This window comes from Bactrocera tryoni, chromosome 5, assembly GCF_016617805.1.
Source record: "Bactrocera tryoni isolate S06 chromosome 5, CSIRO_BtryS06_freeze2, whole genome shotgun sequence".
Classification (NCBI taxonomy): domain Eukaryota; kingdom Metazoa; phylum Arthropoda; class Insecta; order Diptera; family Tephritidae; genus Bactrocera; species Bactrocera tryoni.
This window is the reverse complement of record NC_052503.1, coordinates 76,629,514-76,654,456: the sequence shown is the minus strand read 5'-3', so window position 1 is coordinate 76,654,456 and position 24,943 is coordinate 76,629,514. Positions and strand designations below refer to the sequence as shown.

General features: G+C 40.1%; 1 protein-coding gene across 1 annotated transcript in view; it reads left to right on the top strand.

Annotated features, from left to right (window-relative positions):
- Positions 1-24,943, top strand: part of LOC120778707 — a 111,571-nt gene that overhangs the window by 19,601 nt on the left and 67,027 nt on the right. The window contains 3 exon segments of the mRNA XM_040110668.1: positions 10,041-10,855; positions 10,921-11,053; positions 15,855-15,985. Of these exon segments, the coding sequence (XP_039966602.1) occupies positions 10,052-10,855; positions 10,921-11,053; positions 15,855-15,985 (1,068 nt within the window). The 5' untranslated portion in view covers positions 10,041-10,051.

Below are 24,943 nucleotides of genomic sequence, written 5' to 3'. Positions count from 1 at the left end.
AAGTACTTTTCTGCCAAAATCAAAATCAAAAAAAGCAACACAAACAGAAACCATTTAAAAGTTGAAAAGTTTGTGCCTTCGTGCCTAACAAAAGGCAGCTAGGCAGACATTCCCTTGCTTCCTGTCGAAAAATTTCTTTTTGATCCATACACAAATACATACATTCACACAAATATACAACACATCTATAGTTATATGCATGTTGAATTTGTTCACACATTCCTGTGCCTTTGTAGCCAAAATATTTGCTTCTTGCCGAAATATTTGTTACATTTTTGCAACCACTTTTGTGGCGCTCGTCCCCAGCTGAACACACAACGACATACGATACATATGTGGCATGCTTCTTTGAGTTGGAGAATTTCCTTTATAGTTTATTCTAACTAATTAGATTTGCTTGTGCTCACTGCAAATTTAAACAACGCACTGTTGTTGAGCTATAATGAAATATCGGTGTATAAATTAGTTTACTACGCAAAATTTGGCTTGTAATTTTGTGGTATGAAAAGCATAAACATACACATGCATGTTTGTATGTTTGTGTAGCTGTTAAGGCATAGTTATTTCGCATCGTTACGTAAACACGGGTACTCATTTCCGCCGTCATATCCGCGTATCCGCTCTCCACATATCCGTTTCCGTCGGTGCGGTGTCGTCCTGTGCCCAGTGACGTGTCGCTGGCATTGCCGCACACGTAAATTTGTAGGAATAATATTAAAAGAAACTCAACTTTCAATTGGTCCAATATTTATAAACTCACACACTCATTGTATATATAAATACAGGGCGGATTTGACCACGTAGCAGGAGCAACTTTACGCAAAAGCGTGTTCAACAAAGCTTAGTAATAGTACAATTTGTTAATATTTGAGTATTTCTTTTGGAGTTAGTACCACATAGCTTCAAAAACAATAGGTAGGTTAGCAAGTGAAGAAAGACTAAGAAAAGATAATGTTTGGATTAAAATACTTTAATGTTAACAGATTTCAAATAGGTTAGACTACGATATGAAATAAAATTGTATTTGAAATATTAGTTTGATCTGTGTTTAACTTCTTAACTCCTGTAAGGGAGCGTATAATTTCGTTTCTATGGATCGGAGTACTAACTTTTCCAAAAGTTATTTTAGGCAAGAAAACAGAAACGTTAACTACAGCTCCACCAAAACTTAAGACCCTACACAAGTGAATTATTTATAGCACAAAAGGGTATAAAAAAAACTTTATCTCGACTTTAAAGGATCATAATGTATGCCAACTATATGCTATGGTAGTGCGATCTGAATAATTTCTTTGGAGATTGTAACGATGGATCTTAGGCAATAATTCGTACTGAATTTTGTCACGATATCTCGTCAAATCAAAAAGTTTTCCATACAAGAACTTGTTTTTGATTGTTCAGTTTGTATGGCCACTATATGCTATAGTAGTTCGATCTGAATAATTTCTTTGTGTATTATACTACTATCTTGAGTAATTATCCACAGCAAATTGTGTGAAGATAATTCTACGAATAAACAAGTCTTCCATATAAGGACTTGAGTTTGATCGGTCAATTTGTATGGCAGCTATATGCTATAATAGGCCGATCTAAAAAAATTCTTTGGATATTGTGGCGATGTCTTTGGTAATTATCTGCACCGAATTTCGTAACGATACCTTGTTAAATAAAATAGTTTTCCATTCAAGGACATGCTTTTGACCGATCAGTTTGTATGGCAGCTATATGCTGTAGTGGTCAGATAATAGCAGTTCTAACAAATGAGTAGCTTCTCGAGTAGGAAATGATGTATGCACAATTTCATGTCGATATCTCCAAAACTAAAAGGGATCTCATACATATCTTATTCCTCATACTTACCTTTCCTAAAAAAAAATCTACTGCTTCCTTAGTTCTACATTTTTTAAACTAAATTTTGCAGCTGATACGAGTCTATTACCGTTATTGATGTAATTGTATTATCCATTCAAATAAAATCAATGTAACCCACTTATACTCAGTGTTTGCGTAAGGCACTGCAACAAAAGTTGTAGTAAAACAATAACAACAATACGATGCCGTACAAATAATAATCAGAAAAATGTTGTCATAACCATTTTGTTTGCTTTGGTCGCCGCAAGCCCCCCGCTCATGTCAAAAGTTGTGTTGTATTGGGATTTGTATTCAGGGCGCGGCGCATGGAATTGATTTTCTTGTTGTTATTTCTTTTAATTTCTTGACTGTCTTCTGTTTCCTTACGCCCAAACAGCTGTCTCAGCTAGGCCACGCACGGCAGTGCTCGACAACCGCAAGAGCTCAATGCGGTATTTAGAGTGAAGCAAATACAAACATATTGCAAACACATACATACACATGCAATGTTTTGCAACTGTATAGGCGCTTTTGTTATAGTTTTGTATGATTATTAGGGTGTGCGTTATTTACCAAATTGGTTATCGGCTGAGGTTTCTTTAGAAAGGTGAAGATCTAATAGAATTTTTGTAAGATCCTAATAGTTTTGTTATAAAAACATTCCTTTAACAGTTCTACGCAGTTAAAGTTATGCATCGAGTTCACCACTACGTATGAGGAACACTAAAGATATAAAGCACTTGTATGAATTCTCATGAATTGAGCTCGATTGGTCATTTTGTATGGCAGCTCTATGCTATAGTTGCTCAAACTAAACAATTTCTTCGCAAAATACAGCAACAATTTAGTTAGTAATTTGTGCCAAATTTTGTAAAGATATCTGGATAAATTAAAAAGTTCTCCATACAAACCCTTCATATCGAAATCTGAAATTCTAAGGCACTTTTGCACACAGAGAAACTAGTTAGCAAATAATACACACCGTAATGTTTATGTATATGTGCATGCTTGATCTGACTAGCATGGGGCACACCCTAGAAACGCGCCGCAGCCAATGCCCTGCCGTCTTGCTGCTCGCTTGGCGACAGTTGGCGCCTACATTTTGACCTCAGCGTGCGAGTTCATTTTTCGTTTTTGAGTTCACAGTCGTTCAAAACATTTTACTCGTAATTTGACTGCCTGCCACGCCCGCACGCCCGCACGTCCACATGCTATATGGGCATACACGCTTGCTGTGTCTTTACTACCACTGCTATTTGCATGCTCGTCTTCGTGCTTCAATGCATCCCTGCGTGTGCCAGCACACTATACATTTGCTTTTAAATGCGCAAATGTCTGTTTCTCTGAGCTGTCGCTTTCTTTTTGTCACATTGCTCGTAATATATTTTGCTGGCACTTCTTCTTCTTGCCGTCACATCTTTTGCCTCTTTGTGCCTCATTAATATTTAATTAAAAAAAAATCGATATGTATGTCATGTAAGTCACACATTTTTGCCATTTTTCTGGGTTCTTTCATGTTGGCACAACGCAAAAAGGAAATAAATAAAATGAGACAAAGTATTTGGAACGTCTTTCGTTGCCTAACAAATGCTCATTTTGTATGTTATTTGCTGTGCGTTTGTGTGTGTGTGGTTGGTTGGCTTCGTCTCCTTCGTTTGCAACTCCGTGCTTTGCCGCTTTGAAGTTTTATGCTCTCCACTTCCAGTCCACTTGCCGCGAAGCCTTTGGATTTTTCTAGGCAATTTGCTTAAGCTGTTGGGGTTTTTCTTTCTATTTTATATTTATATATATTTTTTTTGGCTTTTGCTATCATTTTTATAAATGGTTGACTGCCATATCAGCTGTGCTCCGCCTCATTTCTCGTGCCGTTGAAATTTATTACTTCGAAACACATGGCCAATATGCTAGCGTCTGCCTGTGCAGCTCCACTCAGCGCTCTGTTTTCATAAATTCTTAATTCAATACCGAAAATGTGGAGCGGCAATGCTTTTAGTCTGATACTTGAATGTGGTTGAATGCCGCTCTTTGCCGCTGAGGCGTTTTTGTTCATTATTAATTTCTAATTTTAAAGTAGGTTACAGAATTGCTTTTCAAAAGAGAGAAAAATGTGGTACAATGTCCTAAAACCACAAGAAATTTAAAGTGTTTCTGAATATTTGTGAGACCGTAATTCTAGCTTGCAACTTTCATAGTCATATTTTCAGAGTTTAGTTTCACGAAGTTGAGGTTTGGATGGTTCAAGTGTGAGCACTCCTCGCTCAATCTCATTGTATCTGTTCGTTTGTAACTCTCATATTTTTAGAGTACGGTCTTTTGGAATCGAGTTTTGGGAAGAGTCTCCCGCTGAAACTAACTGTTACTACCTAGTCTTTCAGTAACTGCTAGTGAAATAGAAGAAATGATTTACCTTCGATTATATCTGCTCGTTTGTCTGCTTCTTTACCATATACTGTCCATTAGGGTTCTTTTATTCGTCCCAGAAGAATGAAGTTTGCAATTTTTAGTTTCTTATCTTTAGCTGTCATAGTCGAGAGCGTGTAGAGTCTGCAAGGCACATGATAAATGTTTGATTTTGAAGTGTAAACTTGACTTTTGTTTGACAAGGTATTTTTACGCGCTAGCTTTTCACAAATCGTATTATAAGGTGTAAAAAACTGCGGGTGGATTGCGACTATTCTAAATTGCTGAAGTAACAATCGTTATATCATCTGATTGTATGCTATAAAATTGTTCTCGATGGGGTTCAAAGAAAACGAGGAGCTTTTAAACTATAAAGGAAGTAACTATGCAGGTATAGGTTAGGTCGCACTGTTATTCCAAAATCGATGAATCTCACTTGGACAGACATTCGTCCTTTGTGTTACTTGTACTTGTACTTGAAAGTGGACCACTAGATCCTCATAGATTTACGAAGTGTTTTGAGAACAAAATATTCAGCTACAACGCTTATGGACCTATTGGACAGTGGACGGTCAGAATAACTACAATTGCTGCGAGATTGACTTTACTAAGTGCAAGTAGTTCCGAAAACGTTTTACGGTTCACTCTAGGCCAGAGGGATCTTACAGGCGGCCAAGTTCTGATTGTTGACCAGCGTCCAAACGTTCAACTTTAGAACAAAAGAAGACATCGGAAACACGACTCGCTTCCAATTAGATTAAATTGGGAAAAGAGTATTCTTCCTAGCAAGTTCATCATTTTTCTAGTTTCCTGTGATACAGCTGTGATGGGGCATCCATGCAAATCTAATATGGCAGTAGCTTGACGCTATTGCTAATTCATTCCTTAACTAGTTTTGAGCTCACTGTCAGCGATCTCAAAGTTAGTATAGCTGCGTAGCTATCGGAGTGAATGAATGGTACACCACTCTAAAGAAAGCTGTACTTCGGGGCAGTATATCTACGGCTACATTGATGGCAGCCACCTCCGCTTGAAGGTCGCTACAGTGGTCTGGAAGCTTGAAAATACAGTTATTAGAGACCTTCCGACATAAGACTCTAGCGACTTTCCTTCTTAACGTCGATCCTTCCATGAAGAAGATCCATGCACCTCTTGCGCCTGCTATATGATGCAGAGGCATGGACGATAACAATATCTGATGAGTCGGCGTTACGAGTTTCCGAGAGAAAAGTTATGCGGAAGATTTGTTTGTGTAGTGGTAACGGCATATAACGTAGTCGATGGAACGATGAGCTGTACGAGAAATAAGGCATCATTGGCATAGGTCAGCGAATTAAAAGACAGCGGCTAAGCTGGCTAGGTCATGTCGTTCGAATAAATGAAAACACTTTAGCTTTGAGAGTATTTGACGCAGTATCCGCCGGGGAAAGCAGAGACAGAGGAAAACCTTCACTCCGTTGGAAAGATCAGATGGAGAAGGATCTGCCTACATTTGGCATAATATTTCAAAGTATTATTTCCAATATATAAACTTCGTTAATTTTTTAAGTCTTCCATTCCTCGACATTCGTAAACGCACACGTTTCGTGTTATCTAATAAAAAAATATATTACTGTATCCCCTTAGACAGCAGGCGTTGCGGGAGCTTAGATTATGCAAATTTATACGAAATTGTCTCACTCGACCATTTGCTGACCAGCTCGTTGATGATGCTTTGAAATTTCAAAATAAGTTTAAGCTTGCCAGCTCAGAGTTCTTTTTTCGCCGTCACTTTCTTTTTAAATATGCGCGGGACCATATTATCGCTGGGGAGATAAATATGGTTGCTTTAATTCTTTCGCAGTTTCCTGATAAAAACTCGCCTTCCTGGCGTTTCGTACTTGGCTGCATAGGTTAAGTAAATTTTTATTTATTTTAATTCACAGGATTTTAATTGTTAAGCACAAATAGCTGTGCTCATTGAGCATTTAACTCGCAGTTGCACTTGCTTGTCGCGTGACTTGGCAGCCTGACCGACAATTTCTCTTTGTCCGTGTGTGCAACAAGTACACCACACCGTGTGTTTGCAAGCCAAAAAGTCGCGAGCTTAAGCCAACTCACTGCGAAATATCGCATTTCAAATGCCACGTTCGCACTTTACCGCGCTAAACCGTAGCGAGCGCCAGCAGCGCACTGCGTATTTAAATAGCCTGATTGGGGGCTGCTGTGTACTGCTGTGGGGCTGGACTGGACTAGCGAAGGTAATTTAAATTTTATTAGACCACATAATGTATTTACATTTGCATTATTTCAACTTAGCAACGACGGCGTGCCGAGCTACAGCGCCGCAGCGGCAACCGCGAGGCGTCCAACTGCCACGTTGTCGCTCGAATGGCTGCGCACTGAGGCGTATGAGTAATAACTCGTCTGGCGCACACCGACGTGACCAACACCGCCAGCGGCGCTTGTCCTTTGGCAATTCGCAGCGCTTTAAACGCGCGCGAGAGTGCAATGCGTAAATCACAAAAATGCGCTGTAACTACAAGTTCTGTAGCCAGCGTCCAACGCACCAATTCCTGTACTTGTTCTGTTTGTTGGCTGCGCGCAGGGCAGGTTAATGTGGCTGCGGCTTTCAACGCCATGTGGCACGCTATGCGGTTGTGTTGCATGTCCTGACGGTGTTTTATGTCGTACGGTTAGTTATTGCCTCCACGCTGTACGAATATATGTGTGCGCGCTTTGCTTATGTGTGTGCGTGCGTGTTTGCGGCAGTGTATATGTGACGTGCTGCAAGCGCTCTCCGCATGCCAAGTCCAAACGCTTTGTAGTGCAAATGCAAAACGCACGCATTTGGCCGAGCAGCCATCTAACTGCATTGATATTGGTATAAGCTCACACACACGGCCGCGCGCGACACACGACCGAGACTGCGCGCGTACTTACACACGTGCGCTTGTCATGCCTTGTAAATGCTTGTATCTCGGCGCAGCAAAAGTTCAGTCGAGCGCAGACAATAAATCCTTCGAGTGCGCTTCAGCTCTCCTTGCACGCTTCGCTTTGCGGGTCGCGACTTCTGTTTGATTTCTGTTATTTTCACAGTTAGCTGCGTGTTTGCACTTTGGTTGACTGTTCGCGCGCTCGCTCATAACGAAGAAATTATTCAGTGCTTTTAATGTTCCAACAGATTGATTAAGCTCTGCTCGGTCCGCTGGGAAACGCTAAACGCTGGGTTAGAATGTCAGGCTGCCAACACTCTAAGCATTAGAGAAGTGTACGCTTGCACGCATATAATTTACTTATACTTTACATGTGTCATTGTATGGTTGTGTGCATATGTGCGCGTGGGGATTAATAGTTGGTAAATAGTGCGGCTTTATTTATGCAACAAATGGTAGCATATGCGCTCGACTATTGTTGGTCCTAAGTGACATAAAGTAGGTTAAAAGTGAATAAATTGAATAAGACAGCATGTTGGCTTTCTAAAACTTGGCTGAAATGAGAAAAATGGAATGAAAATCTTTTATCTGGTGTTTTGAATATAGCTGAGCATGTAGTGTTTCTTTGTTTTTTGTTTCTGAAAGGTATTCTCATGATTCATATTGTCCGCTGAAGTACACTTCTTTCGAGATACGTGCTAAACCCTTAACTCCGAATGCTGTAGCTTGTATTTGGGCTTGAGGGACCGGCGTTAAGCATTACTTCCCAGGACTAAGTTGAGGGATAAATGACGTCCCTCCCGGGTAGTTCATGTGGCCTTAGTTCTTAGAGCGCGGTTGCGCCCACCCTTTCATTTTAGCAAACGCCAGCTCTGATCATTGCATGTGACTCACTATGTTTTCGGACGTCATCCTTTCGGTTGTTCGTTCTTCTATGGTGGTTCTCTCCACTTACACCTTAAGCAGGAGAAAAAGATGTGCTCTGCGTTTTGTGCGGTATTTCCGCAGAAGGAATATTGTATTTCATCATCGTGGCCAAATTTGTGCAGATATTCCTTGAAATGGCCTAATAATAGCTGCGTTAAATAGAAGTCTGTCTGCCGTGTTGTCTGTCAATTCAGGCTGGTATATTCTTAATTAACTTATATGTCCATCTTCCTTTGTCTGAGGCATCCCATTGCTTTTGCCACTCGTCAAGACTTGTCTTTCTCTCCCTTTTGCGCTCGTCGGCCGTCAAGGACCTATTCAACTCAGAGGCCATTATATCCGTGGGCATAAGACCAGATATGATAGCAATCGCTTCGTGCGACACCGTTCTAAACACACAGGCAACTCTAAGGGCGCATAACCTGGACTCAACCTTTGCCTTATTGACAGATGTTTTTGACGCAGGGCTGTCTCCCATATCGAAGATGCGTTCATAGGCATTACAACAGCTCTCCTAATTTGGCTTGTGGCACCAATGTTTGCCATGATTCTCGACAGGACCGCAGCCACTGTAGCCGCCTTACCAAAGGCTTTTCCAATGTGCGCCTTGAATAGGAGCCTCATATCGATCATAACGCCAAGCCGGCTTTTTGGATCTGCCTCGATATTGTACAGTAGTAGTCTGTCAGACAAATAGCTGCTAATTGTCCTCAGCAGATACCAAACTTTCGAGGAAACTGCTTCATTTAGACATCGTGTATAAAGTTCGGCGAACATGTAGTACCTGAAACCGATGTATAGAGTTTTCAGCACAATAATACGATTAGGCTTTTAATTCATCCTTTCTCAGAAAGACTTGGAATAAGTTGCTTCGAGACTAGAAGGTATAAAAATACATATGTTTTTTGGCTTAGGTTCTAAGGTTCAGGTTAGCTGTCATCGAAATTATTTAAATGTTGGCCAAGGAAACGTGCGGTTTCGACGCGGTCGGACCATATGGAGAGGGGTGTTGGATGACTGTGGTACTCAGGGAATGCATGAAGTAGGGGACTGTCTGGTCTATGTAACCGGAATAAACCAGGATTTTTTTCCGGCCAAGCACTGTCAACTTGGTAGAGTTCTACCGCTACGACAACAACCACAACAATCTTTAGATTTGTTTGTCCCTTTTGAAGTCTGGTCGGCGTACTGTTCGATGTCATCGAAGTTATCAAGAAAAGACCTCTTTATGTTCTTAGGATGCGGCTCCGCTTCAAGCAAATAACATCCCAGCAGATACTGCAAGGAAAGAAGTTCATTTTGTTCCTTGATCGGATACATGCATGCTTCACTATGTAAATGTTCAACCAGAAACATCAAGAGGCATTCTGTAATCGTTCGTAACACAGTATTTGACACGTCTGAAGCTTTTTCGTCTGCGTTTCACTACCTCCAGACCACCATATCGGTTATTTGCCCTTTCCTCATGCCTAGACCCCTATGGATTTGAGGATTTTGTTGAGACTCTTGGCAGTAATCGCGGTTGTATAAGGAGTAAAGGAACACGGCGCGGTTTTAGCTTTAGTAAGTCAGAGTGTGAAGGTCCCTGCAGAGAAGAAGCGAGGAAGATCGATGGTTTAGCTATTTTTGAACTACGTTAATATCGACAATCATCTGCGTAAGAGGTGGTGGGAACTCTCACTGATGATTGAGTTAGTTTTGAAATATACAAGTCCAACATTAACGGGGAGATGCCATCACCTTTGTGGAGCCTCTTTTAAATTTTTCTTAGCTTAGAGTGCTCGAATGAGTATGAATGATTTCACAAAAAACTGCATTTATTAGCGTTTTCGAGAAGTTCAACCTTAAAAACTTACCTATAATCTCATCTAATATTATTTTTTGTTTTCCTTAAAAAAGTTTTCCAATAGTTCACTAATAACTTTCATTTTCCTTATATTCATGCAGTGCGTCTTGTAATGCGCCTTGGGGGCGGCTTACCATACGACGGCGACCCCCCGACAATGAGCGCAGCTGGCAATGATTATGCAGAATTATGCGATCTTGGACCCTCACGATGGAGTTCGCGTGGCTATTATTATGCACCACCCGCACATGCGACCGCATTACATCCTAGTGCCGCGACCGGCCTACAACAACCGCAATCCTCATCCAGCGTACCGACCGGCAGTTCGGCCGGTCTCAGTGCGCATCCGTTGCGCACACCGAGCAGTTACGAGGCGGAAGACGTTTCCTTTGGCATGATTAGTCCACCGCCGGGTGTTATCGGTCCGTCGTCGGTTGGTCTTAGCGGTACGTACGGCATCGGTTCGCGTATTGGCAATAGTACGAGTTCGTTACGTGGCGGCCGTTCGGGTCTTTATTACTCACCGCCCGGTACGTCATACACAATTGTGGAACGACCACATTCGCCGCATTACTATTACAATACGGCCGGTGCACCAACGAAGGGTGGCTCATTGCCGGGACGTGGTTCGTCATATCTATCGTCAACAGCATCGCCCACCAGCCATATGGCGGCCACAGGTGGTGGTGGTACGCTACCCAACTCAACGGCGACGATGGGTGGGCGTGCACACAGCAGTATGGGCATGGCGAATGGCAATAAAAAGCGTCCCATCTCGCCGGAGCAAGTGCTGCGCATGTTTGGTGCGACGCAATCTTCTTCAGTTCCTACAAGCAGCTATCACTATAGCAACGGCACAAGAGATCGTACTGGACGCCGCAGCCCGGCGAGTAGTCCGCCCTCGACCACGCATCAGGTGAGTGCCGAGAAATCATTAGATTTTTATGGAATCGATTTTGTATTTCGGTCTTCTGCTTGTAGATGTATCGTGAGCGAGATCGAGATCGTAGCATAACGAATATACATGAATTAACCACACGTACCATAAACATGTCACGCGATCAGCAGATCGATCATGGTTTTGGTATTTGTGTTAAAGGAGGAAAAGACTCAGGTAATTTCAAGTAATAAGTATTGCACTTATCATATATAAAACTACAACAAACACTCAATAGCTGAACTCGTTTAGAACAAAAATGTGAGATCTCGAAACTGAGACCGAATTTCGAGTCCAAATTTAGGGAACTAATAGAGTTCGTTGCTGCCAAGTATTTCGAACTACTTAAAAAAGAAGACATGAAAAGTAGTAAATTCGTTCCCACTACAGTCGCGTCTACGTAACACGAACGGACCCAGATTTTTATCCGACCCTGGAGCTTATTCGAAAATTACTTCGGGCATGATTTTTGCCGCTAAAACTATAACGGGGGATTTGCTATGCAGACGATGTAGTATTTATGGGAAAACTTTTGAGTATACTAATCTTGGAACAAATGGGCGGCCGGAAATGGCCTCACCGTTAAACCGAATAAAACTGAAACGGTTTTATTAACTAGCTGATTAAAGATCCTGGAGGGACCATTGCCGATGGGAAGCATAAATTATTTAAGGCTCGTGCTATATAGAAAATTTTCATGGAAGCTTAGTATCAAAGTGAGAGCAAAGAACCGAAAGTCATAGCCATTTTGTTCTATGGTGTCTTTTTATGGTGGAAGGTTCAAGTAGAGACCACACTGGCAAGCAGCTCAAGAGCGTCCAATTGGTGCCGCTCATCAACACGTCTCGTATTCTAAAGTGACTCCAACCATGGTATTTAGCGTCATTTTGCATATTGTGTTAATGAGTACAATCGGTTCATGCGCTGTCGCAAGATCCTTGGGGCTTAAGCTTGATTCCAGGGCCTTTTTCTACCGAAGTCCAAGCTGAAAGATTGAGAATCTTACCGGACACCAGCTGCAGAAGCTGTATGGGGGAAGACGAGGGGGGACCATCTCAGCACTTCCTTCTTAATTGTCCCGTTTTTGTAAAATTAAGCCTTCACTTGGGAGGTAATACAATCCAGTAAGATCTTTTCCCTTAGTCTAAGCTGAAAGGTTGGGAATCTTACTGGAACTCTCGAAACCAATCGAAATAATCTAAAAATTCAGCCAGCTTTAAATATTGCTTAACAATTTACAAACAAAATTTATTAAAGACTTGCCGTTCTATCTGCTTCGAACGCCTTCAGCTGCGCGCTGACCTTGATCGACAAAGATTGCTTTTCACTGCCTTACTCAGGCTAGCACAGGCCCTACAACACGCTTCCTAGAACCCTTCAAAAATGCTGCATTCTTCAACTCGCATGTACATGAGTGTATGTGTCAGAGCGTGTGCCTGTGCATGTGACACATTTGAATGTAATTTGACATTCTTTGTTTTCCGTTTGCGCTTTGACGTTTCTCCTTGCTTGGCAGTCAAGCAGCCAGCAGACAAAACGAACATTTTCGTACACGGGCACACTGCGGCATTACTAGCATGGTTGTATGAGAGAGGATTGAAAGGGGAAAATAATTGTGGTAAAACAACAAAACTATTAACCACAAAAGTGGCAGCAGCAACAAAAATAATAAAAGCAACAAAAACAAGCGTGCTTGCATACGTCAATGGCAGCAACCGGCAATGCCGTAGTCGAGTTATTGCTTTTATTTGCTTATTTCTTTATGTACGTATGTATATACATAAATGAGTATGTGTGTCTGAGCATGCTACCCACTTTCGTTGTCCTTCGGTTATTGTTGAAACACCCACACCAGGACGCGCGCACACAAAACAAAAAAACGAAGAAGACAAATACTGCAGAGTTGCAGTGATATCGGAAAATACTTATGTGCTGCATGGCGAACAAGCAGACGCCAGCAGCAGCGCGACACAATTGCAACGCGCCGCAGCGACCGCAAAGCATAGCGCAGGCGGCGCATGGCAGCTGGGCGAGCGCAGCGCACGTAAGACACATAAATAGCGACACATACAGCGTTACGTCAACTATTACTTATACATTGTATGTGTGAGTGTGAACTTGCTTGTATTTATGTGCATATCTCTGTGTCTGTGCCTGTGTCGGTGCAGTGTGCCATACTTAACGCTTAATGCCAGTGATATTTATAACGTAACCGCTTTGTTGTAATTTTTAAATCAATAAATTCTATTATAGCCTCGTGCGGCGACGTCGCTGTCAGAGTAAAGCGCTCCCCCATTCATACATATACACTTCTTGAGCACGTTTGCATGCACAGTTGTGGCTATGTAGATAAGTTCACGCCGCGCGTATTGTACTTATCGCGAGAATTGCAGTGCTGCTAAGACCCATATCAGCCGTAATGGGTGGCACGTAAACAGTTGACATCGTTACAGTTAGCTGGCATGACCCACGCAAAACACGCACGTACGCAGGCAAGCACGCAGCACTGGCGCAGTTCCACACGCAGTCACTTACGCACCCACACAGCCACCCACTCAGCCACACACACATGCCAACCATTCAACCCAGCTGCGCTGCCGGCTTGCAACTGTCACAAGTGCGCATTGAGCTGCGAAATAGGCTTAGGGCGGCATGTCGTTTAACTGGCCAGTCAGTCACTCGCATGCACCCCGCGCCACTGACCAAGCATGCCAGCTAGGCGAGGTACCAAGCGTCCGCTACACTTTCGCGTGCACTTTACGTTTGCAGCGTGTGGCAAGTGCTGTCGCCTGCGGGTTGCACGTTGTACACACGACTGCCTGCAACAATTTTAATTACTACATTTTGATAAAAATCGCAAATTCAACCTGTTGGTGGCGCTGCGCTGATCCGCTAGCAGTTAGTTAATGTGTTTACGAGTTGCCCGGACGCATAATGAAAAAGTAATTGAAAAATCCTTCTTTTTCGAGTTGATGCGATTTAAAGTGGACTTACTTGTTTATTCCGCTGTATATTTGCTACTGAGTTTATGTTGTTGTTGTCAGCAGCTGGTTTTAATAAAGCGAGGACTTAAGGTGGTGTGTTTGTGACGAAAGAAAACATTCCTGAAGTAAATTCGAGAAATGGTACCGAGCCGGTTAAAAATCCGGGTCCGTTCCGGTTACTTAGACCCGACTGTCGTGGGAACGACTTCCAAGAGTATCTTGCGGAAACCCTACAATTTATTTTACCGTTCCAATGTTATATTTAATCCCTCAGAATATGGGCTCTTCAGTTATACTTTGCGAAAATCAAATATATTACTTTCGTCATTAAATTTTTTTATCCTAAATACCTAGAAAAAAACATATTCACCTTTATTGAGACAGCCACCGCCTACGCGGTTATAGCCGAGTTTAAAACAGCGCGTTCTGATTTTTCATTGTTGGGCGCCATTTGGAGATTCCAAGTGTAACCAGGTCTTGCTCCAGCTAGTTTTTCCAACTGAATGGAGGTCTTCCTCTTCCTCTGCTTCTCTCGGCGGATACTACGTCGAATACTTTCAATGTCGCAAATCTCGTACAGCTCATTGTTTTATCTACTGTGGTATTCGCTGTTGCCAATGCGCAAAGGACCATAAATCTTCCGCAAAACCTTTCTCTTTAAAATTCGTAACGCCGACTCATCAGATGCTGTCGGACGGGGATGATGAGTGACTTGCAGAATTTGGTCTTTGCTCGGCGAGAAAGGAGTTTACTTCTTTGGCTAAATCCACACTGATAAGGTCCAATCAGTTTGTTGACGGTGGGCCTTAATGTTTCACACAGCACGCTAGATAAAACCTTACCTGAGACGTTTGGAAGGCTTATCCCATGGTTTTTGGCTCAGATTGTGATGTATCCCTTTTTGTGGATTGGAAGATCACACATACATAAATTCCAATTGCCGAGCATGCTTTCGTCCAACCATATTCTACAAAGAAGCTGATGCATCCTCCGTATCAGTTCTTCGTCGTCTTATTTGAATAGCTCGGCTGGCAATCAGAGGCGGGTGCGTATCTTCACAGCAACAAGAAAGTGGGCCGAGTCAATGCTATGACCGCGGAGCGTGCGCACATCTAAAATACCGGAGACGTGTTTTCCGTCTATCACAACATGATCGAGCTGGTTGGTGGTATTTCAAACCGAAGACAGTCAGTTAGCTTGATGAATTTTCCTATGCTACACACGAATCCTACATCGAATTCACGCTCTTTTATATGACCGCTGTAGGATGTTTTTTGGTTACCCAGAGAATACTTGGTCTATGGCCGGAAGTCGTGAGCTGCTTGACCCGCATGTAAAAGATTTGTTTCTGACCACTCCCAAGTGAATGCCGCTCAGAGACTTCCGTAACTTGGCACATGGCTTCTGCACATGGCTCCATCCTTCTAAGACGATCACATCCATATTAATTCCTCTATATATACCCGATTTTATACTTCAGTTTTCGAGATATTGATCTAAAATTTTACACTCGGCCTTTTTTCTCCTAAGACACTGCTTATTTGTCGGAACCGTCGTTAACGAACCACTATAGCATATAGCTGTCATACAAACTGACTGATCAAAATCAAATCCGTGTATGCGAAACTTTTTTATTTGACAAAATATCTTCAAGAAATTCAGCACAAATTATTGTTAATATTTTACTAACAATAATTTGCTTCATATTCTTTGATAGTTCACATTTTCTTACAATTATTTTTCTAACCTCAAATATTTCTTTTCATATACAGCTAATCCATAACCTATTTTTTAAGCACCTACTTTGCACTGAGTATTAATCTTCCCCTCTTATCTTTCATTTACTGCTGCCGCACAACAACAATTTCAATTACAACACCAAACCAATTGTGCAACTAATCACCTCAACGAACACGCAATTCAACGATTTAATAACGACACGATTAATATACGAATGAATGTGAATAATGGCAACTATGGGCGCAACAACGCAGGATTAGGCGTCTATATCTCACGCATCGAAGAGAATTCAGTGGCTGAGCGCGCCGGCCTGCGCCCCGGTGATACAATCCTAGAGGTGAATGGCACGCCGTTCACTTCAATAAATCACGAGGAGGCGTTAAAAGTGAGTATGATACTATTGGCTAGCGCACATTATCACCAAACGCATATTCAGTATATATATAACTAGCATAACTACCAACAACTAAACTTTGCGTTATATAATCGTGTAAACGGGCAATCAATCAAACGTAAAATCATGCCATCGAACAATCGATTGATCATTAAGCATAGTTTGACAAAGACTTGCATGCGTACACTAATACATTCACCTCATCTTGGGCTTAACCCATTCTCAGCATACAATCTGTATTAAAGTAGATTTGTAGCCAAGGTGCATGCACACATACACATAAACGAGCGTGTTTGCCATTAAAAATTTTGCTCATTCCATTAACGGATCATTAACAGCTTCAAGCATGCACATACACATACATATATAGACGTTTTACATGTGTGAAAATGGCCAGCTCGTTAGCGTAATGACAATAGTTTTCGCCATACTTTGTGAATTTAATGCCAAACACTTACACATACATGCTGTAATACACTCACACATATGTATATCCTGTTATACATCCATACATACATGCACGAATATGTTTGTAAATTATTGTCAGAATGCAGTCTTCATTCAGAAGAACACGTGCTCATAAAGATGTAATATATGCATGTATGAACATTAAAGCGGGTCGATTTTTTTAAATAAATTTTTTTTGTATAAAAGCCTTTTTTTTTATAAAATCTCGGTTGTGGAAAATGTTCTTTGTGTCACTTTTCCAAAGATGCGAGTTTACGTGTGAGTATTAGAGCGGGTCGATTTTTTTTAAATAAAATTTCGGATGCGTGAAATATTCTACAGATCATTCTGATTAGCTTTTTCAAAGATGCATGTATGTGAGTGAGCATTAGAGAGGGTCGATTTTTTTAAATAAAATTTTGATTGCCGGGAAATGCTCTGCGGGTTATTCTGATTAACTTTTTCAAATATGCTTGTATATATGTACATACATATGTATGGAGTATTAGAGCGGGTCGATTTTTTTTTTAAATTTCGGTTCATTTTGAATAACTTTTCCAAAAACGCATGTGTGTGCGTTAGCATTAGAGCGCGTCGATTTTTTTTTATGAAAGTTCGGATGCGGGAAACGTTCTACGGATCATTTTGAATAACTTTTTTAAAGTTGCATGTGTGTGTGAACATTAGAGCTGGTCGATTTTTTTTAAATAAAATTTAGGCTTCGGGAAATCTTTTGCGGATAATTTTGAGGAGCTTTACCAAAGATACGGTGGGTCTAAACCGATTTCGAGCCAGCGATTTTTAAATCGATGTGTTATAAATCAGTATAACCGATTGTATCGCAGAAATGTGATATAGTTGTACTATCTCGCCGATTTCGGTAAATGCTCAATAGAATAGTAAAATGCACCTAAGTATTAAATTTCATTCGGATATTTCAAAAACTGATGAACCAAATTCATTCATTCGACTATCTCAAAAACTGACGAACAAATTTTCTTAATCCGAAAAATTAAGCTTCACCTAAACATGTCGGTGGCTCTACACCGTTTTTAGAGTCGTATTCTGTTAGTAAAAATTGTTCAGCATGATCCGTAGAATATTTCTCAAAAACGAGTTTTTATAAAAAAATCGACCCGCTCTAATATACATACAACACGAGCGCCTACTGCCAGCACTCTTACATACAAACACATATAAAGGCATTTATCATAAATTCAGTGCATTTTACATATCGACACACAAACACACAGTCACACAAATTCATAGCTCATTGCCATGCAGACTTTAGCGAAGCCATTAAATTACACTAACAATGAAGTTAACTGTTGTGAGCAGCATTGTAAATGCCTTTAATGTTGTTGTACACTTTATTGATTTTTAATGTAATTTCCTTTGCATACCAAAACGAGAGCACACACACACACACAAAAATATACAAGCACAAGCCTGTGAGATGTTACTGTTGCCGGCGTTGAGCAGCCTGAGTTGTGACACCCTGTATTCATCAGCAGTTATGTCAATTGTCGTCGATCAACTTGCATGCCCCAACAACCATTTACATATCCTCACATACACCTACACACACATATGTATGTACACCAATTTAGCTCACAAAACGATTTATATTCAAATCCGCTATTCACTCCTTTAGCACATACACAGACACTCTCATGTACATAGTTTGTATGTGTGCAAGCAACTCATCTGCGAAACTTAATTGAATCGATTTATGAATTGCATATCTAACTGTCAACGGTATGCCATATAGTAGTTGCTCTTGTAGTTGCCACTACGGCTGCTCTGGCTTACTTGGCGTTTTCAAATTGTTTGTATGAATGTGTGGCATTATTGTTGGTGACAATGATACTACCTGGTATTCGTATATGTTTGAACGGTGGAATTTATCATAGAGAGAGAGATTAAGCTGCTATCAAACTAACTCAAGTCCCTGTACGGAAAACTTTTTTATTTGTAAAGATATCGTCACGAAATTCGGCAATGATTATTATCCAAAGTAATTCTACTATATCACAAGAAATTGTTCATATCGGCCTACTATAGCATATAGCTGGCATACAAACTGGTCGATCAAACTCAAGTCTTTATAAGGAAAACTTTTTCATTTGACGAGAAATCTTTACGAAATTTGACATGAATTATTGCCTAAAATAACGCTACATTCTACGCAGAAATTCTTCAGGTCAGACCACTAAAGCATATAGCTGTCATACAAACTGAACAATCAATATCAAGTGTTTGTATGGAAATCTTTTTTATGCGACGAGATATCTTCACAAAATTTGGCATGGATTTTTGCATAAAGCAGCGTTACAATATCCCAAGAAATTTTTCATATCGGACCACTGTAGCACATAGCTGCCATACAAACTGGCCGATCAAATTCAAGCTAAATTACATTGTTCTATAAAAATATTCGCCTGTGAAGAGTATTATAGCTTCGTTGCAACAAAAATAAATAATATTTTCTTTTTTTCATAAATTTTTAATGCTATAGGTAATTTTTGTAATCTACTTTTAGGCGCATGCGTAACTATTTCATTGATTGAAGGGTAGTGACGGGTTTTATAGCTTCGTTGCAATCAAAATAAATAATATTTTCGTGTCTTCCATAACTTTTGAAAGGCATAAGTCATTCTTGTAGCCATTCTTGTAGTGTACTTTTCGTAGGGATATGACCCAGCAGTTTATTGAACGACATATTTTACATCCTTAAGAAGAATCTTCAAAACTGCAGTGCTTCTGAAAAAGTATTGAAGCAAGGGTTTGGTCGAGTTTTATAATTTTTTTTTATCTAATTTAATTATAATAACTCGTCTTGTTTTGTCATCTTTTTGCATCACAAAGCCTGATTAGTTATTTTGTTTTCCTAAATAGTCGGTACTGCTGTCGAATATATGTAAAAGCTGTAAGTCTGCGGTTTGCTGTTACAGTACTGAGCAGTTGATAACGGCGCATACAAAAGAGAATTCTTACTTTTATGGGCCAGACAGCTTGGCTTGAAATATGTTTCCTGAGAAACTCTGAAGGTTTTCAATATAAGTTCAGTCCCTTGGACTATGTTGCATGAAAAAGGTAGAAGCCACTGCCAAGCGCCTTATAACTATTATAGTACTATTTTAGAAAAAAACATGTGGCATGTCAAGCTACCAAAAAGTAAAAAAAAACTGTCTGCTCAGTAACCTTAAAATGCTTTGCGTCTCATTTCGACCCATACTAGCCGCAGTATGAGCACCTTTTCACTTATAATATACATCAAGCGCTTTCATACATACACTTACATATGTACATACATAGACATGATAGCAGTTTCGTAAATGATTGAATGCCTCCACCTAAGCAAATCGTTTGTTATTAAAATACAGCTATTTGCGAAGTGCACTCGTACAACTCAAATCTGCATAGAATGAGGTAATAATAAAGCACCGGTGCCAGACGCCATTCAAGCCACACAAATTTCAATTGCAGCAGCTAACCAAAAGACGAAAACATGTGAATTTGATGCGCCGCTTGCAGTCATGGTAGTGCAACTCAAAGCCATACACCAAAAAAAAATTAGAAACTTACTTATATTTGCATAAATACGTATATATACAGACAAGTACTAGCCGTAGCAGTTGCCACATTCTCACGTACAATATCACACGAACACTCCACACGCCACCAGCTAACAGCCACCCGTCGCTTCAATGTTATTTGTATAGTATATGCATGTGTCTATGGATGTGTGTACCACAGTGTGTCTAGATTTCTCCACACAAATTCTGATTGGGTGGCAGGGCGTCGCATTTACAAAGATGCGCGCAAATATTTGAAAAAAAGTGAAAAAAAAAACTATTTTGAGTATGAACACAAAAGCATTTACGCCAAAAATTTAATTTCCACCTTTAGCGAACGGAAATGCAAAGTTATGCTCGCAGCAGCTACACTATTTCGCACAGTTCACAAATTTTCCGAAATTTTGCAAAAATTTGCATTTAAATACGGAAAAGTGCAACAACAAGTGGCCGGCGGTAAACAAATGATAAATTTGTGGTACGCTGGTTGAGATGCACTGAAGGGCTGCTGATATCGAGCTGGAATTTAGCATAAGTCTTTTTCGCTTTAAAAGACTGCTTTTATGTCCGAACCGCCAATATCGGACCACTATAGCATATAGCTATCGTACAAACTGTATGGTTTTGTATGGAAAACTTTTTTATTTAGCGAGATATCGTGACGAAATTTGGCATACATTATTGCACAAAGCAACGGTACAATCTCCGAAGAAATCATTTAGATTGAGCTTCTATAGGATATAGCTGTCGTACAGGCTGATAGATTAAAATCAAGTGCTTGTATGAAAAGCTTTTTAATTTACTGAGACATCCTGACGAAACTTTGCACATATTATTGCCTAAAAAAGTGGTATAATCTCCTTGGAAATTATTGAGAGCGGACCGTTTTAGCATATAGCTATCATATAAGCCGATGGATCAAAATCAAGTTGTTGTATGAAAAATTTTTTTATTTAACAAGATATCCTGACGAAATTCAGCACATATCATTGTCCAAGGTAATGATATAAACCACTTAAAAATTATTCTGATCGGACCACTATAACACATAGCTGCCATACAAGCTGATCGATCGTAATCGATCGTATCAAGTGCTTATAAGAACAACCTTTTTATGTGTGAAAGATATTTCAGTTTAGCATAAATTTAGGCTACAGTTTGGAAAACAAATATGCATGTATTCGTATGTTAACCGCTAGTCTCTCACTTACATACATATGTGCTCTTACCCATACCAACATCATACCGCAGTGGTACAGCCTCCGCAGCAGCTCGTTTACTGGTATTTACTACTGGGTTGCTGAAATCAATCATATGCAGCGTCAATATGTATGCATAAACCTGCGAAATTTCGCACACAAATTTATCAACATGGAGTTAACTTAGCGCGCATTTACACACACATACATAACTGCACACACACACAAGGCAATTGCTGATGATTTCACACCGAAATTAGGTCAACTGTTGAAAACAAAAAAGTTGACAGCAGCGCGCCGATTTTCATGCAAAATGTTGTTCATTGGAAAATGCGGCTACTTCGTCAATAAAGTGCCAATGATAGGCGACATTAATGTGCTGATTATTGAAGAGCAATTTGTGGCAGTTGGCAGGCATAAGCGTGTATGCCAGAAGAGCATATGAGAAGATATTATAAAATGTCGGGCTATGAGGTCGAATTTTTTAATAGGGAATATTGGTCTAAAGTTTATTTAATGGACTGGCTCAACCTTCTAGAGCGCACTTCGTAAATTGTGTCCACATTTTTACTCACCAATGCACAGCAAATTAGTGTAGAAATAGTTGTTACACTTGCCATCATGCTCATCGCCTTCATTACATTCATGCACAAAAGTAAACGTACATCTCATTGCTCACATTATTTCTATATATATGGTATTACTTAAAGTACTGTTATTAATAATAAATATTCAAATAACAAAACCAAACAATTTCCCTGCGAAAATTCAAAATTGGCAATTTTTTTGATTGAAATGAGTTGCATTTTGATTGAGTAAAACGATTGGCCATGTGACACAATTCCCTTTGACACTTTTAATACACAATGAGAAAAAATTGGCAATAGATAAGTTTTCGTTACCATTATTATTATTTTTTGTTTTTGTTTTCAATGTTTTTGTAATGTCTTTTTGTTTTAATCATTTCTTTAACATTTTTATTTTTATAATTTTTCTAAGCCAACTTATTTCAATTTAATAGACTTAAGTACGTTTCTGTTATTCAACACACACTGACCAATTTTTATGGCACATGGTTCCAATACAGTACACACATATTAGTAAACGTACAGCGTCAGTGATGCTACATTATAAAAGATTTGCACAAAGAAAAGCACGATTTTCCCCATGGCAGTACGTAGGTGAGGGTTTATAACTGATTTCCAATGTTTCTAATGCACATAAAATAAAAAATGTATAAAAAGCTACTTTTATTTTTGAGCATTACTAAAACATATTCTTTAAGAATATTGACAAGTGGCAACCTTTTTCAACATTTGCTGAGTTGCTCTATTAAGACTCTTTTCAGTAATAAATTTAATGAATTGTTCTATTAAGTAGTAGAGCCCTTTTCAGCGCCTAACAAGCCATAAGGCGATATACAAACGAAGGCCGCTTTCTTCAAAACTACTTCCTCTACAGAAATTGTTCAATTAAAAAATTATTTACATTAAAATGTTGCCATATTATATTTTTATACAAATTAAAGGAAAACGGAATTTTTTCTGTATGTTTTTTGTATTTTAAATCATAAAAGCATCGCTAAAAATAAGTAGGTTCCCTTATATATTTCGGAATTCGACAACCCTACTGTTTCAATCTGGCAACTCACAACTTTGTCGCGAAATTTGACATCTTTATTGTGATACATACACAGCACATTTTGATGTAAGAGCGTTTTTTCTGTTGCTTATAGTAACTTAAAATATTCATCTCGGAAAAAAAATAATTAAACCCGTAACATTTTTGTAGGTTTATTTTTTACATGAACTTAATTCTTTCTTTGCCGATGAAGCTTAATAACGGACTAGTGTTACTAGTATGGGTATTAGTAGAAAAAACAAACTATACACGGTTTGTCCGGAAAGTAATAGGACTGAGTCTATTTAAAAAAATTGATTGAACCAAGAGTTACAATTCTTTAAAAACTTTCAAAATGGGCTCCTTCCAAGCATTAAAGACGTCACGGAAGGAATTCTCCGGCCATTCTGCTTGGGTTCCCTCTGTCATCTAAAAATACTTGCCTTTCATCGGCATTTTCAGGTTCGGGGGGGCCACATCTGGGCTATAGGGCGGCTGCGGTATCGTTGTGATGCCTGCCTTGGTTAGGTAGCTATTCTCAAGAAAGGCGGTGTGAGCCGGGACATTATTGTGGTGCAACTTCCAGTCGGCTGCGATGTTTTGTCGGACCCGATTGACCCTTCAATCACAGATTTTGATAAATTTAACATCTGGGCAATTAAACGAATACTAAGTCGACGGTCTGAGTTCAAAACTTTGCGCACACGAGTCGCATTGTCGGTGTTTGTTGAGGTCGCAAGCCTCCCACGATCTTCATCAGCGGCCTCTTCCCGGCCATCCAAAAAGGCCTGGTGCCACCAATACACACCACAGAAACACGTCGCGCGAAAATGTTTGCCCTGGCTCTCCAGGTGCTCAGAGACAATCACTCGCTCCTTAGCTAGGAACGCCCTCTACCGAATCCAGTCAGTGCGTGCATGCTCCGAAGTACAGTCTCGGCGGAAGAAATTCAGTCATATTACTTTTCGGACAAATCCTGTACTTTCAATATTGCTTGAACAAAGCCTCGTATCTATTGATCGAGAGAAATGTTACGAAAGTTGTTCACGAGCGAAGCACTTCAGAGCATATTGTTTTGTGTTTTTTTTTTTGGAAATCTGAAGATATCACCACCATACCACTGAACCAACGCAGAGCTTAATCTTAAACTTACCGACTCAAACGACTTTAGATCTCCGAACTGCCCTTGGTCGAATAAAATCAATTCGGTACGTATCGTGTAAACCCTTGCGCAGCCCCGTTCTGGGTAATAAAGCAGATTAAATACCATCTACATTCGACCCCGACATATCAAATATATGTGCAGCATGCAACGTCTCGTCTGACTCGAACCACCCCTTTGCATGCCCAGCTAACCTTACACAACTGACACCACTCTCCGTATGGTCGGACCCCGTCAAAATAACACGTTGGATGACTTCGGTGACAACTTATCTGAACCTTACCACTCTAACGAGGACCAGATAGCCATTGCAACAACAACAACAAACGCAGAACAATAAATTCAGAGTAGTACGCATTAATTTTTTACCGGTTGTCTTTCAATAAATCAGTGAACTCTTTAGCTCAAGCTCTTCAGCTTCTAGTTCTCACACATCCACTGAAACAACGGCATTTTTGAGCATTCAAAACATCGATTTGATGAGCCATCCACCCTATAACGCGCTGACGAGGCACCGAAGGACTTCTTTTCATTCCCTTACGTAAAAAATAAACTAAAAGATTAACGGTTTTCGACACCTGAAGAGGTGGTTGTTGCGTTCAGAATGCTTGTTTTGGAGATACCTCAATCTGAGTGAAAAAAATGCTTCGACAAATGGTTCAAATGCATTTTGAAAAACAATAAGCGATATTCGACGTTTAGTAGTATTTGTTTTAGTTTTCTAATCCCGAAATATAAAAGGTAACCCTCGTAAGTCGTCCCAAAAAAATGCACGCTATTCAATAAAGCATAACCTGGTAAAGGAAATGCATAATTTATTGCGTAGGAAGCCGTTCATTTGTTGAAAACCCCCGTTCTCCTCCCGATTACCCGCTCGCACTTTCGCACTGCACAGCGTTGTATTTCCACACAAACACCAACACCAATACAAACTAACATATGA